We start from the raw sequence: 20,913 nt of genomic DNA on the forward strand, positions 1-20,913 counted from the left end.
AATTCAGTTACAAGTTTTGCATCAAATCCACAAATAAACAAATAATAAATTACACATTTCTACGAGGTATCAAATCAGCTGTTTCTATAAAAAAAATACAACAGAGAAGCACCTTGTTACAAAACAAAGGACATTTTGCAGTCAAGACAAACGTATAACTTATCAATTACTTTCTTTAAAATGCTTGGGAAACATGAGAATACTGTTCATAATGTTATTTTTATGAAAAGTGTTTCTTCCAGACTTTTTTCTCCGGGGGGTGCACTTGAAATTTTCGAGGGGGGGGGCGGACAAAAATTTTCGTGGGGGGGGGGGGGCGTACACTTCAAAAGTATATATTTTCTATATAAATTCTATTTTTTTTGTTCGGGGGGGGTAGACTTTCTTCGGACCGCCCCCCCCCCCCCGAAGAGATGTCTGGAAGTAACTCTGTTTATGACATTATAGTGTTGCTTTAAGAAAGGGTGGCGTGGTCGAGTGGTAGAGCGGTTACTACCACCAGAGATCTCGAGTTCGGATCTCGATCCGTATTCGGGGCAGTAAGACGTCATTGAGTCCACCCAGCTGTAATGGGTACCTGAGTAATTTTAGAAAGTAAAAGCGGCTGACCATACCATCCCTTCATAAGCCGAGAACAAAGAAACAGGTGAACTCTACTTCATCTTCCCTATGGATCTGTATGTCTATAATTTAAATATTTGCCGAATACGCTTACATGTATATGTATAAGCTTTAATCACCGCATACTTAATAGTTAATGGTAACGATGTTTATTTATAGTTTGTTAATAATACATTTGGAAATAGCATTGTTTTCTCTACAGTTAGCTCGTTTACGTCTTGGTGTCACCCCCACCCCATTGTAATAATTGTTTATTTATACTTAAAAGACTACTTAACTTTAATTAATTATTAATTGAACTGGCGAAAAAATCATTTTTCTTATATAAATTTCTTCTTTTTCTTATGTAAATTTTGCAATTTTTTGGCTTGGTGTCACCCCCGTAAACGGTGTACCCGGTGCGGCCCGCACCCCCGCCCCGCCCTCGCTACGACTCTGGAAGTGACACTGCAACTTTTAAATAAGTATCAACAAATAAGTTACCTTCCTTTTCTTTGAAAGAACCTAAAAATGTTAACTAAAGGATGCAACAAATAATACAATACCTAGAATAAAATAACATGTAGATCTAATATTGTTCCAAAAATATATATTTGAATATTTCAGAGCATTTAAAAGTGCATTTTTATAAGTTTTTAAAAATATTTTTTTGTGTTTAAATAATTATAAAAGACGTCTCGATAACCATAACAAAAAGGAAAACAAATATAACACTCAATCTGCTTTTTGTTTAAATATTATTTATTATTCCAGTAAGTAATTTTGCATACATTAGCTGGTGGTAGTTGAGCAGTATAAAATACATCTGAGAATGTGTTAAAATAATTATATCAGTCAGCATCGACTTAAACAAATGTGTAAACCAAACAACACTGGATAGACACGTTGGGGTCCATGTAATCTACTCACTGATATACGCTAACAAAACAACATAAATTGAGCTATTTTAAGAACAGGAATGTCAAAGTAATATACAGCCCTATGAAATAGATATACGTCTAGGCTATTAATTATATTAGATATACAAATAGATGATATGAAATGACACCCACACATACACTCATACAAACACGCGTACACAGAAACACCCACACTAAGTTGTTCTTATCAATTCATAGACACTTTTATTTATACAAGAACCGCATGCGACTTCGTTTGCGAAAACTAACCTGAATCATAAGAATACATAATTAAGATAAAACATAATATAGGCTATGTGCTAGCAAGGTATCGATGTATTGAAAAACAGATACCTTGCTTTTGATATATGAGCTATATAAACTATATAATATTTGCTAATGAATATATTCATAATTTACCCACGAAATATAACAATTATAATCCATGCAATCATATGAGATGAGAATAGGTGGTCATGTTCATAAATAGCTAAGAAATGTATATATATATATATATATATATATATATATATATATATATATATATATATATATATATATATATATATATATATATATATATTAGATATATCTCATGCAATCGTACAACAATAAATTAATATATAAATCTTTTTTACAGAAATAATGCCTTTGAGCATGTTTACGGTAATTGGAATGGACATAATATATCATGTATCACAGATTAATTGTCAGGAATGCATAAGTTACATACAAAGAATATCAGCAAATTTTCAGCATTAAAAAAAAACAAACATAATATCTAATCTGTTGGAACTATTGGAATGTTACCCAAAAGGTCTTACATACAAAAGTAATTAGCTAATATACTGCGGTTATATCTGAATAGATATCAATGGTTGCAATATGAAAATTGATAGTCTACTATAGTTAATGTTTGTGAAATATGGTGATTGGGTTAAATGGGATGAATATTGTGGATTATTGGTAGCATGTTGTGGTTACAATACATGATTTGTAGGATTGCAATAGTCTAATGTGTTTAAATGATTGTGGAATAGTTGTAGCCTACAGTGGTTCAATGATTGTGGATTATCGATAGCCATATATAATTTAATGATTGTGGAATATAGAAAGCCTACAATGGTTCAATGATTGTAGAATACTACTAGCCTGCTATAAATGATTATGGAATATTAATATCTTTTTATAGTTTAATTACTGTGACATAATAGTAGCCTATTAAAAATATTAGCATTGCTGAATATTGTTAACCCTCTATAGTTCATTGTTAAAAATCGCAACTTTAATATTGCAAAGGGAAATGCTTCTTGGCAGGTAGGAGCAAAAAAATCTGGATACTTGTTTTTTTTTTAGCATAAAGTAAGCCGAGTTACGCCATTTAGAAAACAAGTGACGTCTTTACGACAATAAATGACGTCATAATAAAAACAAGGGACGTTATGAGTTTTGAGCAAGTTAATTATACACAAGTGCTTTTGTGAACTGAGTTCAAAGTTCTGGACCATGACGCCACAGTGAACTTTGAGTTATGTGTTCACAACACCGTGTGAAAATCCAAACACCAAGTTGGCACAATACGAAATTTGCTTCCGATTTACACTGTTCAATCGATCAATACAACATATAGTCTTTATCAGCCATTGACTTGACTTGAGGTAAAGAACGCTAGCAAGGAAATCAAGAGAACTAGCACGCCTGTCGTTGACAATCTGTTCAAGGGAAAAAAAGTTGTGTTTTATTCGTATAATTATCGTTTTATTTCATATAAGTATTATTATCTAAATCATACACTATTTTTTTCCTTTAAGAAAAAACGTATCTAAACGTATTTTTTCTACAGCTGCTGTTAAGACAAGAGATCGTGCGCAACGTTAACATCGTGCTCATAGATTAACCAAGATTTCTTTCAAAACAAAATGCTATTCTCCGGGAGGACACATACAATTCTTAAGTGTGCGATCACTGATTAAAGTATGTTTTTGCAATTACAAAATTACAAATCACATTTTTTTCTAATTCGTCCGGGGGTCGGTGGACGTGCCAAGCCCCCCCCCCCCCCCCCCCCCCTCTCCCCCCCCCCCCACCAACCCCTTGGACAGAAGGCTGAGAACACACGCAGTTAATCGACTGTAATTTTATTGTCTTTTACTAAGGTAAGGGGGGGTATAAAGCTATGTCATATAACATTACCTTTAAATGTGTTTACATTTTTTTATTTTCGCTAAATGTGTATGTCTACTATTAAAATGAAAGTAGTAGACATCACCTATTTGTGAAAATTTTGCTTCAATTTAAACTTTTCATCTATATTTAGAATTATTTTATTCGCATTTTTTTTAACTTTGTGCGGTTCAACTTCATAGTAGTAAATATCCTAAAACTTTTAAAGTACAAAGTTTTGGTCTTGTAATTATTGTGTATTTTATGGAGGGGAGGGGGGGGGTGTCCTAAAGTGATTTTGTGTTACCGGTGAAGTACAGGATCCCTAAATAATAGCTAATGTTCAGCTATGGTTGAGGCCCTGTGCTCCACAAGGAGTTAAGAGAATGAAGTCAAGTAAGTTACCATCCAGTATATAAAATGCTAACTTTTCTTATCGTTAACAACATATTTTAAAAAAAACTGTATTTAATTACTACGATTGTATACATAGCTACGGATAGCATGAGCCACTAATCGGGAACTGATTTATCAATGAATTTTGAGGCTTACTTTTTTTTTTAATTTAAAATTTTGACTTACCCATGTCCACTGTTACACAAGGACTGCAACCACGCTGGCTTACCAGCGAACGGTTTTTCATGAGTTATCTTCCCTTGCCGCGGGTCGAAAATAAAGTAGCTGGAAAGAAGAAAAATCACATGGTATTAGAAGCCGTAATTAACCCGCATGTTTAGGATTTAGGTTAGAAGCTTAAGGACCAGAGTTTTTTGGCAATTGCACGTCCCATTACAAACATTTTATACTAAATACATGCCGTTAGATATTGTTAGTTACGAATTACCCAGTGTCGTCATCGTAACATTTGGTTAGAGTTGTTTGTCAAAATATACAAGGGAGCTAACTATGTCAGTCATTTACTCTCACTTTATTAAAGTAGCGTCCCCTGTTGTGTTATGTGGACATCAATCAGATTTAAGTTATATAAATTCTACTACTATTTGTGTTCAATCTAGCTGTGTTGTTGGCTTTCTAACCAATGCACCAGTACTTTAGAGAAGTGATAGGTTGAAGCAGATGAAACAAAGAAATGGAAATAAACAGTTCAACTCTCAGCGAAGTAGACAGAAACAGCCATAACTCTAAACAAAGTGGTCAAAAACAACACATCTACAGCGAAACAGACAGAAACAGCGAGACTCCACAACGAAGTAGACAGAAACCGCCTAAATTTTAAATGAAACGGACAAAAAAAGCTCAACTCCAAACGAAATTGACAGAAATTGCCACATCTAAACAGACAAAAACAGCGAGACTCCACACCGAAACAGACAGAAATAGTCCAATTCCACAACGAAACAGATAGAAACAACCCAACTTTACAACGAAACAGATAGAAACAACCCAACTTTACAACGAAACAGACAGAAACAGCCCATTTGTAAACGAAACCGACAGAAACAAACCAACTCTAAACAAAACAGACAAAAACAGCGAGACTCCACATTGAAACAGACAGAAATAGTACAATTTCACAACGAAACAGACAGAAACAGCCCAACTGTAAACGAAACAGACAGAAACAGCCCGACTCTACAACGAAACAGACAGAAACCGCCCAACCCCCACCTGTTGCTAGTGACGACATACACATTGTCGTCAGTCCATTTGGTGGTAAACATGACGTCACGCGGGAGCGTTCGATACACATTGTTGGCTATTGGCTGTGGACTGACGGGATACGCCTCTTCTCTGTCGGTTCGGAAGTCCCAGAAGTAAGTTTGCTGTGGAGGGACACATAATTAAAGCTTAATTAGCCTTTGATTAATGTTACGACATCATGCGGTATAATATAGGACGGGGTGGTCTAGCGGTAGAGCGCCAGACTACTAACCAAAAAGTCTCGAGTTCGAATCAAGTCAGTGGAACGTCAGTGAGTCCACCCAGCTCGGATAACTACCTAACTTACATTAAGGAAAGTAAAGGCAGCTGATCATAGTGCTGACCGTATTAATTATTATCCCTTCATTAAAAAAAAACACTATGAAAATGATTTTTTTAAAAATAGTTACCCCGAACAAAAGAGTTCTTAAGCGTCCATTGCTTTCTGTGTACGATAAAGCGAATCTTGGTGTTTCCGGAAACCTGTATCCGTCTAAAGAACGGGGATACCCGCTTTTTAATTGGTTATTTCTGTAGGCCCATATCTGCTTGCCTGCGGAGGAAATGACGTCAACATTTAGGTTTTAGTTTCATTTGTGTATGGTAAAGCTGTTTTAGGGTCGTTATGGAACAGGGTAAGGGTCATGAATATTGTCAACAATTGACTAAGAGTTAGTGCCAGGGTAAGGGTTAGAGTTAGGGCCAGGATTAGTGTTAGGGTTAGGGTCAGGGTTAGGCAAGGGTTGGGGCCAGGGTTAGGCAAGGGTTTGGGCCAGGGTTAGGCAAGGGTTGGGGCCAGGGTTAGGGCTAGGGTTAGGGCCAGGGTTGGAGCCAGGGTTAGGGTTAAACGTAATCATCTCAGATATGATTGAGGTGGGAGGGGGAGGGGAGGTGTCTATCACGAACGACGGAGGGAGGGGGGGATTAGAATTTGTCATTTCATTTTAGAGGGTGAGAGGATTGTGACGGTGTGGCAGTTTGCGGGTGGGGGTGGGGTGGGGAGTAAATAAAGGTTTCTACCCATTCAATTTTAAAGCCCCCCCACCCCCACCTCCACCCCAAAAAAAGTTAAAATTAACATTTATTTTTTAATTATAAGAACTTGGACACCCCCCCCCCCCCCACCCCCATTATGCTGAAACTAAGCTGACCATTTACCTTTGATAATGAATAGCTGAGCCGTCTCTCTGACGGAAAAGGCGATGTCGATGTTGTCGGGAAGTTCCGGGTACACGGAAGTGAGTTTCGTGGTGCGCAGCAGGGCACCAGTTGGTGCGAGATGGTGAACGTTCTCCCCAGTGATAGCCATGTAGTTCCCTCGGCTGTTGGACGTTGGGTCTGGGAACAATGGCATAATTTAATTACATTAATTAATTAATACCTAATTGATTGGGTGTAAAGATATATTTATTGAATTCAATAATCTCATGCAGCTATTCTTTAAGAAACGGAGTCGGTGTGGCCTAGCGGTAAAGCGCTAGACTGCTAAACCGAAAATCTCGAGTTTGAATCCCGGTTCAATCAGTAGAACGTCCCCGAGTCCACCCAGCTCTGATGGGTAACAAGCTCAAGTTCAAGAAACAAAGGCGGCCGGGAATAATGCTGACCAAATTAACACCTTGCATGCCAAGGTCATTGAAACAGATGAACTCTACTTCATCTACCCCTTATGTCATGGGCAAAACCGGGAGCAGATAAGATGATGATTCTTTGAGAAAACAATTAGCTGTACTATAGAAAAAAACTAAAAAAGACCTAAATAATGATTTTTAAAAATTGCTTCGACCATTCGAGTTGATCAGAATAAAATTAAAAAAAAAGTATGTACAGTTGCTGTTAATGATAGCAGTATAAGTAGGCCAGTGCTTAATTCGTTTAATAATTGGAGTTTTTTTTTAAATTTTATGTGTAGTTTTCACCGATTAGCCGTACCCACAAATTCATGTGAATAGTGAAAGCAAAGATTTTAGTTACGTTTTAACTTAAGTTCTGGGTTAAATCACAGCTCAACAAAATGTCAATTTAATTTAAAAAAAAAAAAAACAAGTTGTCTTTTTTAATTGTTTCGTTTTTTGAGAAAAAAAGTGACCCAGCGAGTTTTTAAGTTACCGTATTGTCTGCTCACCTTCAAACACGGCGCTGACGTCAAGTTCCTGGCAGAAGGCCTGTGGGGTTGTCGTGGCTGGTGTGACGGCCCACTCTGGCTTGACCGTGAAGAATGGTCGTCTGCGAGGGGGAGAGAGGGGGGGGGTAGATGTTAGATCATAAGTTCAAGGTGTAGGACAGGTTTAAGTGCTAAGGCAACATATGAAAAGTTTGAAAAAGTCAAGATTTTGAAGATGAGATTTTGCTTGTGTATACCACTATGACTGTTTATACTTATGCTAACATGCTAATATACTATTGTCATTTCTGTCGTTTGAATCTGTCATTAAGGGTTCCCAGAAAAGTGCGAAAACAGGAATATTGCGCAAAGGAAAACTGCGCAAACAGAAACATGCGCAAAAAAAAAAACAAGTATTCTTTATTTGTGTCCAATTTTGTGGGAAAGTTTTTTTTTATGCTACAATTTACATGTTAACATATTTTGATAATATCTATAAATGCCCGATTTAAGAAAATAAAAAATAAAATGCCATTGCGCACTTTTTTAATGCGCACTTTTCCGTTCCGCATTGTCACCGTCATTAAGACCTACCCAGGTAAATCTGTTCTGTGTGGTGGGTCCGGTCTTTGTGGTCTGTAGCGTGCGTCCGGTCTTTCAGTCCGGTGTCCTAGGTCCGGTCTTTCCGGCCTGTAGCGTGGGTCCGGTCTGTCGGTCCGGTGTCCTATGTCCGGTCTTTCCGGCCTGTAGCGGGGGTCCGGCCTGTCGGTCCGGTATCGTGTTTCCGGTCTGTCGGTCCGGTATCGTGAGTCCGGTGTCCACTGTCCTCTATGAGAAATGGGGTACCTTGTAGTTGGGCGATTGGATTCTGGCCAGGACTCTGTAAAGAAAAAAAAATGTTGAAAAAAAATTTAGTTTTTATAAAAACCATTGATTTCTATGTACCAAAAAAAAAACCCCTACATACTTCAGATAACATTGACATCTATGGGCTAAAATCCCACTTACTGAAGATAATATCCATTTCTATATCTAAAAGTCTAAATCTAAATCATCCCTTAAATCTTGATAGGGTCGTTAGGGCACCACAGAATGGTGTGTCTGAGAATAAGTATCGCATGGCGGTGCCCACCCCTCTTGACAGCCTAACCACATCCGGATGCCTCCATCTTGGTGGCTCGCCTTGGTCACAACACGTGGCCGTTAAAGTTCATCTAGGAACTCATGCACCCTGGCCGGTGACCTAGTAATGCCGGGTTAGCATTAGTTGTTTGATTTTGGAGTTTTCTCCCCTGGGTGAGTTGTTGTCCTTGGCTGTGAAGCCATATCTACCCGGAGGTTCAAACTCGGAACTTTTCGGTTTAGCCACTGTGAGCTATACCGACCCGACCACGCCGACCCACCATTTCTATATACCAAACTACAAACTAATGGAGAGTTCCGACCACGCCGACACACAATTTCTATATACGAAACTACAAACTAATGTAGACTTCTTTAAGGGGGCAGTATCAACCCAGACTAAGGGAGAGAAACAAAAAAATCGTTTAAAAATACTATGAGGCCTACAGCTGTCAAATTTTTATAGCAGTAATTACGTGTCATTAGCTTTAATGCAGCATATAATTGTCAGCGTAAGTATGTATAAAGAAAAATATTTAAAAAGAAATAATTATTTCTTTGCATATTTGTTACTCTTTTGTAAACAAAATGTTCAACCATTAGTCAATTAACTTCACATTTGGCATATAGAATTATAACAGCACTGGAATTTTAGTTTTTGCTTCTCTTTTTTTTTAATAGTTTAAAAAAATTCTATATCTTTGAACAATTTCCCCTCCACTTCTCACCCGGACTCCTGTCACTAGCATTTGACCTTCACCCCCTTTACTGTTATGCCTTTCAATTTTGTAAAATCACATACATGACATCATGTAAATATTATGTACATTTGCAAAACCTTTCGTTTTCATTTGATGTTCGAAATTATGTAAAGAATTTGATGTTGTACTTGTTTTAAATTGCAAATAAAAGTATTAAAAAAAAAAATTCTATAAATTTCAATTTTCATCACAAAGGGATTCCCTAATTCAGACAATTAATACTGTCAGTAGCATCGTGATGACGTTAAGAAAGATCTATTTGTAAGTTGGAAAACTGTGTACGTAGAACTAAAAGAAGCAACATTTTTTTTAAATTCACAATTTATTAACACATTAACCAAGGTATTTGAAATTTGGTATAAAGTTTTTTAATAGTATTATTTATGGTCGGAACAACAACCATACGGTTCTAATGCAATTTGAATTTTTTAAATTTTTTAATGCGTATTATCTTATTATGGTCAGATTTTTTTTTAATCATACATAGGCCTTCAATTTTATGCTATTTTATAGCTGATGAATCATAATAACTATGGTAAAAAATGTATGGGTAAATGCATGACAGGTTTTGTTTGGCGAATTTTTTTCGTAAGTTTTCCGTTGTCAAGGTGATACTTCCCCCTTTTAAAAAAAAAAACATTTTCCATAGATATTATTGACATGCGTATACCACAAACCGACAAACCGACTTACTGTAGATAACATTAATAGCTATATCCCACAAACCGACAAATCGACGTATTGTAGATAGCATCGATATCTATATACCACAAACCGACAAACCGACTTACTGTAGAAAACATTAATAGCTGTATCTCACAAACCGACAAACCGACTTACTGTAGAAAACATTGACATGCGTGTACCACAAACCGACAAACCGACGTATTGTAGATAGCATCGATATCTATATACCACAAACCGACAAACCGACTTACTGTAGAAAACATTAATAGCTGTATCTCACAAACCGACAAACCGACTTACTGTAGAAAACATTAATAGCTGTATCTCACAAACCGACAAACCGACAAACCGACTTACTGTAGAAAACATTAATAGCTGTATCTCACAAACCGACAAACCGACTTACTGTAGAAAACATTAATAGCTGTATCTCACAAACCGACAAACCGACAAACCGACTTACTGTAGAAAACATTAATAGCTGTATCTCACAAACCGACAAACCGACAAACCGACTTACTGTAGAAAACATTAATAGCTGTATCTCACAAACCGACAAACCGACTTACTGTAGAAAACATTCGCATGCATATATCACAAACCGACAAACCGACAAACCGACTTACTGTAGAAAACATCGACATTCGTGTACCACAAACCGACAAACCGACTTACTGTTGAAGACATCGACATGCGTATACCACAAACCTACAAACCGACAAACCGACTTACTGTAGAAAACATTCGCATGCATATATCACAAACCGACAAACCGACAAACCGACTTACTGTAGAAAACATCGACATTCGTGTACCACAAACCGACAAACCGACTTACTGTTGAAGACATCGACATGCGTGTACCACAAACCTACAAACCGACAAACCGACTTACTGTAGAAAACATTCGCATGCATATATCACAAACCGACAAACCGACAAACCGACTTACTGTAGAAAACATCGACATTCGTGTACCACAAACCGACAAACCGACTTACTGTTGAAGACATCGACATGCGTGTACCACAAACCGACTAACTGTAGATAATATTAATAGCTATATCACAAACGACAAACCGACTTACTGTAGATAATATTAATAGCTATATCTCACAAACCGACAAAGCGACAAACCGACTTACTGTAGATGGCGTTGATGCCATCCAGATCATCTCTCGTGAGAACCGTCGAGTCCCTGTACACGGGGTACATGATGGACGAGCTGTCCGACGAGTGCAGCAGCCCCATGGTGTGGCCCAGCTCGTGCACGGCCACGCCCAGCAGGGTGTCCGTGTTGGACCACGTGTCGTCCTCATCGAAGTGGACGTCACCGTTCAGGCCCTTGGGCTGCACGTGAGGGCCCCAGGCGTGAGCAAGGACATTGGCCCGGTCGGTGTCTAAAAATAGATAGGGGGTTGGGGTTAGGGGATTGAGATTAGGGGATTGAGATTAGGGGATTGAGGTTAGGGGATTGAGATTAGGGGATTGAGATTAGGGGATTGAGATTAGGGGATTGAGATTAGGGGATTGAGATTAAGGGGTTGAGATTAGGGGATTGAGATTAGGGGATTGAGATTAGGGGATTGAGATTAGGGGATTGAGATTAGGGGATTGAGATTAGGGGATTGAGATTAGGGGATTGAGATTAGGGGTTTGAGATTAGGGGATTGAAACTAGACCATTTTAAGTTAGACGATTAGAATAGACCATTAAAATTAGTTTAATGGAATTAGACGATTGAAATTAGGAATGAAATTAGAGGATTGAAACTAAATGATTGAAGTTAGACGATTTTATATTAGACGATTGAAATCGACAATTAAAATTAAATTAACGGAATTAGTTGATTGAAATGAGGCGATTAAAATTAGGATTGAAATTAAGGATTGAAAATAGATTGTTGAAATTAGACGATTGAAATTAAACGGTTAAAATTAGATTCTTTATTACAGGATTGAAATTAGATGATTAAAATTAGACGACTGAAATTAGACGATTGAGATAAGACGATTGAAATTAGAGAATTGAAATCAAACAATTGAATAAGACTATTGATATTAGATTATTAAAAAATTAGAAGTTTGAATTAGACGATTGAAATTAGACGGTTGAATTAGATGAATGAATTAGACGAATTAAATTAGACGATTAAAATAGACAATTAAAATTAGATGAATGGCATTAGACGATTGAAATAAGAGGACTAAATTTAGCGGTAGTGAGGTTGGAAGTGAGAAGACAGAAATGGAGAGGACGTTGAGTGTGGATGGGGAGGTAAGTCGGAAGAGATAAAATATTTGGGGGGGGGGGGGGGGGAGAGTGTTCAACCTGATAACCAAACTTACTGGAACCATCGAAGACCGGATCGTCCGAAGGTCCGTGCTGCCGCCTGACAAATCTGACGTCGATATCCGGCTCTCCGGTACCCCTGTCTTCCTCAAACCTGACCGGAACCACATTACCCCACACAGCAATCGCCCGTCTGAAGATATCTCTGTGAGAAGACATTTTGAATTAGATTAGACCATCGTACATGTAGTTTAACCATATTAATTTTTATTAATTTTTGCAACATTTGTTTCCTGTGATGCATATATATATATATATATATATATATATATATATATATATATATATATATATACATATATAAATGTATATATATGTATAAATATATATATATATATATATTGCTATACACGTATGTATGTTGCATATATACACTATATATATATATATATATATATATATATATATATATATATATATATATATATATATATATATATATATATATATATATATGTTTTTATTTATTTGTACACTTACATAGCAATAAGTATCGAATACCTATTAAATTGTGTGTATATAAATGTGTATACAAGTGTCGTGATTGTGTGCGAGTGTGCGTGCTCGTGTTTACATTGAACTTAGCTCGACAACTGCGCTGCGTACTAAATTCGCACTGAATGACTGCGCAAAAAAAAAAATCCAGGTTACGTCGCGTTGGACTTTGTCGTTTGCCTCAAGCACCCAGCGAGTGCAAGCCAAAGCCCCTCCCTCTCCCCCCTCCCTCCTCATCCAATATTCTAAGCCCAGAGATTTTCCCATAAGATACCACACAGAGTAATATACCACTGCATACATAAAGAGCGTATTGTGTCTAATCAAAATCGTCCAACCGCGCATGACGAAACCAAAACAAACTCAGACGCAAAAGAGGTCCAGTCCTTCCCATCATCCTCTACGTTAACTAGGTCAAAGGTTATCGGTCACATGTTGAGTAGTGATCTTATCTTAATTAGTGACACTCATTAATTAGAAAAAAAAACCTGCTTACCTTTGTTGACTTGTAGAGATTTGTTTAGAAGGGGCTGTGATTCTCCATGTTAACTTATCTGCTTTCCATTTAGCAATGGTATCATCTGAAGACAGAATAAGGGGTCATTTGACGATTTTTACCTCCCCCCTCCCTCCCCTCCGTCACACATCGTCACAAAAAGCCAGACCCCTCCCCCTAAAATGACGTCACATCTCAGCCTACAACCCACCCCCCCCCCCCCCACCCCCTCAAAATTGCAGTAGAATTTTTCTTAAAACATCGATATTTTTCCAAATCTTGTCTGAACTCTGTCGAAATAGAGTATTTTAATCAATTCCTGTTACAATTTATTAAAACAGTTTTCTAAAACGCGAAATAGCGACAAAAATTATGTTTTCTAACGTGCTTTTTTATAATGCAAAAGTGTGACGTCGCACCGTCTGACCCCCCCCCCCCTCCCCCTCATCACACACCGTCACAAATTATGGACCACCCATCCCCCCCCCCCCCCCCAACAAGTGTGACGTCATTTATGGACGACCCCTATTGTGGCGTTTTTTTTTTTTAAAACAAAATCATGGTTTTAAGGTAGAGCGCTGATGAGTACCGAACTCACGCTGGGGAAAGTAAACGCGGCTTAGCATAATAATGACCACACTATCCGTTTATAACCCGAGGTCACAGAAACAGGTGAACTCTACTTCACTTGCCCAAATCGACCGTCAGGTTCGAAAGGTTACTTTACTTAACAGTAGATGTAGGCAGAGGCGTAGCGAGGGGGGGGGGCGGACCGACCGGGTTATACCATTTAGGGGGGGTGACACCAAGGCAAAAAATAGCAAAATATATAGAGAAAAACTTGAGGTGGGGGGGGGGGGAGGGTGCAAATTGAAAGTTTGAGGGGGGAGGGGTGCTAATCGAAAATTTGAAAGTTTGTCCCCGGGAAGGATCACTACGCTTCTGGGGGTTGACACCATTAAGTGCTGCACCGGGTGACACCCGACCTCGCTACGCCACTGGATGTAGATATGCTTCAGTATTGAGCTAACAACCATTACTAAACTAAGTGAGCTCTAAGAACGTACTATCAAATACCCTACATGTACGTAGATTAAACCAAGACCAAAACAAGCCAGCTTTAATTCTAACTCAATGGATAGAAAACAGTAGCGTAGCGAGGGGGGGGGGGGGGCGGTGGGACGACATATGTCACCGGGCGCCGACCTTAGGGGGCGCCAAATTGGGTTGGTAAAATAAATTGAAAGGTTGAGGGGGATGCAAATTGAAAGTTTGAGGGGGGTGCAAATCGAAATCTTGAGGGTGGGGGGGGGGTGCAAATCAAAATCTTGAGTGGGGGGTGGGTGCAAATCGAAAGTTAGAGGGGGGTGCAAATCGAAATCTTGAGGGGGTGGGGGGTGCAAATCGAAAAATTTGTCCCCGGGCGCCGGGAAGGGTCGCTACGCCTCTGGTAGAAAATATATTTTTTTTTTTTTTTTACCTAGGTCAATAATCATACCATTTTATATTTTCTTTATCTGCAAAGCTTCTAAACGCAACAAATATTCTAATGATTTGTTTGCAAAATTTGTTATAATTATTAGGGGGTTTGGTAAGCTGATGTGTGATATCATTTAAGGGGGGGGGGTGGGGAAGAGGTAAAAACTCGTCAAGAAACGTGATGTCATGGATGTACCCCCCCCCCCCGCCACCCCCTAGCTATGCTTCTGACCTCCCGCCCCCCTTAACTACACCTCTGCCCCTTCCCCCCCCCCCCCCCGCCCCACACACACACAATGACTGCTAAACAATACCTGCATATCTGGCAACAGCGTAGCGCTTCCTCCTTGTTTTGCCGTCCTGTTTCAATTGTTCCACATCTTCATCGTCTTTCACGTCCTCCCGCCCACACCTCGCCCCCTTCATCAAATTTTGGGTGGCGGCGTCATACACCCCGGTCAGGGGGAGGTTGTAGAAAGCTTGAAGTCGTCTGCAAATACATCATTGGTTAACAGTTACATTTGGTTTTTTGTGATATCTATACAATCATGCACAGGGCCGGTGCTACCTATAAGGTGAACTAGGCGGCCGCATAGGGCGCTGTCCTTAAGGGGGCGCCAAAATGGGTTGGAAAAATAAATTGAAAGTTTAAGGGTGGGGGTGCAAATCGAAAGTTTGTCCCCGGGGCACCGGGAAGGGTCGCTACGCCTCTGATAATACAGGGGCTCGAAAAATATTGCTGGGGGGGGGGGGGGGGGGCGCTTTTAATAAGTTTAGCCTAGGGCGCTAAATAACCTGGCGATGACACTAATCAGGCATGAAGTATTGTTGACAAAGATAAAACAAGTGTATACTTAGTTGTTTTGGGGATATCTGTACGATCAAACATGAAGTAATGTTAACAAAGATAAAAACAAGTAGGCCTATATACTTAGTTGTTTTGGTGATATCTATACAAACATGCATGAAGTATTGTTAACAAAGATAAAACAAGTAGGCCTATACTTAGTTGTTTTGGTGATATCTGTACGATCAAACAGGAAGTATTGTTAACAAAGATAAAACAAGTATACACTTAGTTGTTTTGGTGATATCTATATACAATAAAGCTTAAAGTATTTTTAACAAAGACAGCACAAGTAAACACTTATTTGTTCTTATAAAGTGTATACAATCAACAGAAAGTATTGTTAACAAAGACAACACCATTAAACAGTGATTTGTTATGATGAAGTGAAAAGCGCATACAGTTAATCAGGATGTATTGTTAACAAAGACAACACCATTAAACAGCACTCTTTTAAAACGACACAATTTTATCGGAAATTTGCTTTAAATGCATTTTGTAGCCAACTACCTCTACTTTTTATTTTATTTTGTATGTTGACTTAGTCTTGCGACTCACAAAAACATGTAAGCATGTAAAACATTTGTTGAACGAATGTAGTTTAAACACCCTCTCTCCCTCTCCCTCCCCGCCCTCGTCCCACCTATCGTTCTTTGTTTACTTTGTCAACAGTATCAGCATTTTTTTCTGATCACAGGAAACAGATGAATGTAATTTAAAATTACCGTCACGTTTTTATTGTATTTGAATCGTGGCCGCGTGGCCTGTGAGTTCCTGGTTAGAGTTTTTAAATATTTTACTTTCTGTGTGTCCCTCTTGACAAAGCGTGTGTTTTCGTGGAAATGTGTTATGAATAAAGTGAAGTGTTTGAAATGACACTGGGAAGTTTGAGCGCTCTAATGTAGAAGTTAGTCAGAGATGATCTCTAATTTACTTCTCATTTGCTTGTACGGCGTGGTCTAGTAGATGAGTTAGAGGTTGTTAACCCAGTAGATCCTGGATTGAAACTGGGTCGAAAATTTACTTCTTATTTATATGGGCGAGGTGCAGAGGCGTAGTAAGGGGGGGGGGGGGTGCGGACCGCACCGGGTGACATCATGTAGGGGGTTGACATCAAGGCAAAAGATATCAATAAAAATACAGAAAAATGATAATTTCACGTAATTTAATGATTAATTTGAGTGAATTAAATAGTCCGACACGGTTGGTAATAGAGAGGGGTGGGGGGGGGGGGGGGGGGGGGGGGGTTAACACCATGACGTACACCTGTTAATGATAGAGAAAGCATGCTACATCCAGCTGTATTTATAACCAAATATAGATACAAATCGTTAGTATTATCTGAGCACAGTTTAAAGCAATCACCGTCGGGTGACCGGGGGGGGGGGGGGAGTTACATCAACTCAACGTTGCAAAATATGCCTGAGGAAAACGGTTTGGTTGAGAATCGCGGGGTGGTGGGGGGAAGGGTAAAAGAATTAATTACATCAAGTATACATATACTTACAAGTAAATATATATATATATATATATATATATATATATATATATATATATATATATATATATATATATATATATATATATATATATATATATATATATATATATATATATATATAATTTTTGTTACGTGGGGGGGTGACACCATTAGGTGCCGCACCGGGTGATACCCGACCTCGCTACGCCACTGACGAGGTGGTCTAGTAGAGGAGTTAGACGTTGTTAACCCATTAGATCCTGGATCGAAACCTGAGTACTCAAAAGTATCCAGCATAGATTGGGGTATGCAGGGATAAGTGAGGGGTGGCAGATAATGGGCACATCATCTGTCAGTGAAATACCATTTCATACCTGACAGTTATATGGGACTTCGTGGCCTAGCGGTATAGCGGTAGACTGCGAAAATCTCAAGTTCGAATCCGGATTTAAGTCACTAGAACTTCACTTAGTATACCCAGCTCTAATAGGTACTTAATTAACTCAATTTAAGGAAAGTAAAGGCGGCTGGGCATAGTGCTAGCCACACTATCTTTTAATAAGCCAAGGTTACAGAAACAGGTGAGCTCTACTTCATTTGCCCTATGTACCGTCAGATTCGAAAAGGGAACTATAATTTTTTTACCCTACATTTATAAAACATGAACCAGTTCAAATTTATTTGATCTGTTTCTTGGACCGTGCATACGATGGGGTACCCCACCTAAAGTTAACTGGTTAATGACAGGTACCCTACCTGCCTGACAACATGCAACCGAACTCCAGAACTGCGGGTTTAGTTAGCGTATACCCTACCACCCGATCACATCGTGGAAAAATTAATGAATATTAATTAATGAATGTATTAATCAAAGTTAAAACTAAATTCTAAATTACCGTAAAGCGTGCCGCCTTTCCTCGTCCGTGTGGATAACTTTTGGTGGGTTATCTGCCCGGGGTTCATCGAGTTTACTCCCTTTGTCACTTACAGAATGTGTGTTTGTGTTCTGGTCTTTGTGGTGGTAATATCCAAATGACGAAAGATAGTTCTGAGTTTAAAAAAGAAAAACGAATGTTTTAAAAAGTTTATATTATTTTTTGTATTTCTGTCGTGTTATTTTTTTTTTAGGTAAAATGTTCGCTTTTGTTAAATTTTATGTGGTTTTATTGTTTCAAACGGATATATATTTTAATTGGAAAAACTGTATTTTGGATTTTCTTACCCCCGCCCCCTCCCCCTCTTCTACCTCTCTCCCCTTCTCTAAAAGAAATACACTTTATAGAAAACCGCGACCCGTGAAGTAAAGACTTCTTTAACTCGTGTCTACACACACACACCACACAGACACACACAGACACAGACGCACACAGACACAGACACACACACATAGACACACACACATAGACACACACACAGACACACACACATAGACACACACACAGACAGACACACATAGACACACACACAGACAGACACACATAGACACACACACAGACAGACACATTCACACACACACAGACACACACACATACACACACATACACACATACACACACAGAGACACACACACACCATACACACAGACACACACACAGACACACACACACATACGCACACACATACACACACACACACACAGACACACACACAGACACATACACACACACACATAGTTAACTATCCCACAACCGTGACATCACCTGCACGTCGCCCCGCAATATCTGCCTAACCTTAAAATTCCGATTCATAGAAACTACGCTGCCCGAGATCTGTGACTCCCCACTCCCCCCCCCCCCCCCCACCCTCCCTTCCAAAAAAAAACACATATTAACCCCTGACAAATTGTCTTTTTAAAAACTCCGAAGTCCCCGCTCCTCTGCCCATGAAACAATCCATCTATTAAAGACAATTTCAAACTTAGCTCACCGAAACCCAGACACGCCAAATCTCTAACATTTAGAAACATTTGAAGCTCAAGAATCAGTATCTCTTTCAGACGCTCTCGGGTAGGGGGGGGGGGGGGGGGGTTTGGACACTTTAATCATTTTTTTGGGGGGGGGGGGGGAGGAGACTACATTTTTAATGTGGGAGGCGGACAGTGTTACTTCCAGACTTTTTTCTCGGGGGGGGGGGGGGGGGGGGGGCAACATTTGGGGGGGGGGGGGCGGAGACTGGTAAAAGTATATAATTTCTATATAAATTCCATTTCTTTCGTGGGGGGGGGGGGGGGCGGTAGACTTTCTTCGTCGGCGGTAGGGGTTCTACGAGGAGATGCCCGGAAGAAACTCTGGAGGCGGACACTGGTATAAGTATAAATTTTCAATATAAATTCTATTTCGGCCTGGGGGTGGTGGGTGGGTGGGTGGGGGAGGACTACATTTTTAATGGGGGAGGCGGAAAGTGTTTCTTCTAGACTTTTTTCTCCGGGGGGGGGGCACTTGATATTTTCGAGGGGGGGGGGGGTGGTCAACATTTTCCGGGGGGGGGGGGGCGGACACTGGTAAAAGTATATATTTTCTATATAAATTCTATTTCGTTCTATAGGGATTGGGGGTGACATACCTCGAGGTGGCAGTGCATCCTTCCCTGCTCGAAGAGATGCCTGAAAGAAACTCTGTCAGGAAAACCGACATTTAACCCCCCCCCCCTCCCCCAAAAAAATGATACCCTGTAATTTCGACGCCCCGTGAATACTGTCCCCTTAAACTTAGACGCCCCGAAATTTTGTCCCCTACAACTTCCGCCTCCCGCCAAATCCCCGCACCAAAATGTAAAAAAAAAAAATACTCACATCTACAAAAGCCGTTTCATCTTTCTCCGCCTGTTGACCTATAGCCTCTGGCCTCCCGATGACCCCAGATGCCGATAACGAAAACAGCAGCACACACCATATAAAAGTCGATGATAAGTTAAAAACCGATAATTTAGTCAAACAAGATGAAATAGAACTGTTTCTTTTCACAACCATCTTCAAATGTGTTTTCTCTGACGAAGACTTTTTGTCGAAACAATGTATGCACAACATTGGATTTCTATTCGTCTTTATCATTTTAAAAACAGTCACTTTTTAAATTTTTCTTTATATTAACTTTTTAGCTCTCACAAAATATAAATGTATAAATAACACAACGATTATTTACTTTTCTTACTTTTAAACTAATTTTTTATCTACACTTTGACACGAAGCTTAGTAATACTGAAAGTAAAAACACAATAAAACAAGTTGTCGAACTTGATTTATTTTTACATCCGCGTAAATCAACTGGCTGAGAAAGGAATGTGTCGGGTTTTATACTCTCGCAACGCTTCAAGTGACCCACTTACCATTTCAACATGGACGACCTACTACGTCATAGCCTAGCTGACTCGCGCTTCCTTATAGATTGTTGATTGTTTATCTTGTGTTTACATTTTTGGTAGATTAAAAAAAAAAATTTTAAATTTCTAGCTTTCTTCATTTATGAATAATGAATGGACGGAAATTTGTTTTATAAAAATATGTGTCATCTTTTTTGTGAACAGACCAAAGATAATAAGGTATTGTTCATAAATGACGTCACTTTTTCAGCTTATTTCACCCTCCCCAGAGAAGTTTAAGTCAAGAAATTATTTTTTACCACAATTTACAAAAAATAAAAATAAAAATAAAAAAAAATAAAAACTTTTTTTTTAAAAATAATGCTTGGAATAGTTTAATTAATCTGTTTATGTGTGATCGTGAATTCACTATCACCCCTTCCTCCCT

At 38.9% G+C, this 20,913-nt stretch overlaps 1 protein-coding gene across 2 annotated transcripts; it reads right to left on the reverse strand.

The window, feature by feature from the left end:
• Positions 1 to 2,684: 2,684 nt before the first annotated feature.
• Positions 2,685 to 20,426, reverse strand: LOC131928976 (stromelysin-1). Of its 2 annotated transcripts, none has more exons than XM_059285160.1 (13): positions 19,960 to 20,426; positions 18,065 to 18,216; positions 15,156 to 15,331; positions 13,363 to 13,447; positions 12,368 to 12,516; positions 11,165 to 11,419; positions 8,296 to 8,329; positions 7,471 to 7,571; positions 6,504 to 6,683; positions 5,756 to 5,898; positions 5,313 to 5,467; positions 4,266 to 4,364; positions 2,685 to 3,232 (listed from the first exon to the last, which is right to left on the reverse strand). In XM_059285160.1, exons 1-13 carry the CDS (start codon positions 20,215 to 20,217, stop codon positions 3,157 to 3,159), a joined length of 1,863 nt encoding a protein of 620 aa, XP_059141143.1. In that variant the 5' UTR covers positions 20,218 to 20,426; the 3' UTR covers positions 2,685 to 3,156. The 2 variants fall into 2 exon arrangements, with proteins under 2 accessions (XP_059141143.1, XP_059141142.1); XM_059285159.1 differs by having other exon boundaries at positions 8,044 to 8,329.
• Positions 20,427 to 20,913: the final 487 nt, after the last annotated feature.

Source organism: Physella acuta, unplaced genomic scaffold (assembly GCF_028476545.2).
Source record: "Physella acuta isolate Inbredline_101_S28 unplaced genomic scaffold, ASM2847654v3 ptg001578l, whole genome shotgun sequence".
NCBI classification, from domain to species: Eukaryota; Metazoa; Mollusca; class Gastropoda; family Physidae; genus Physella; species Physella acuta.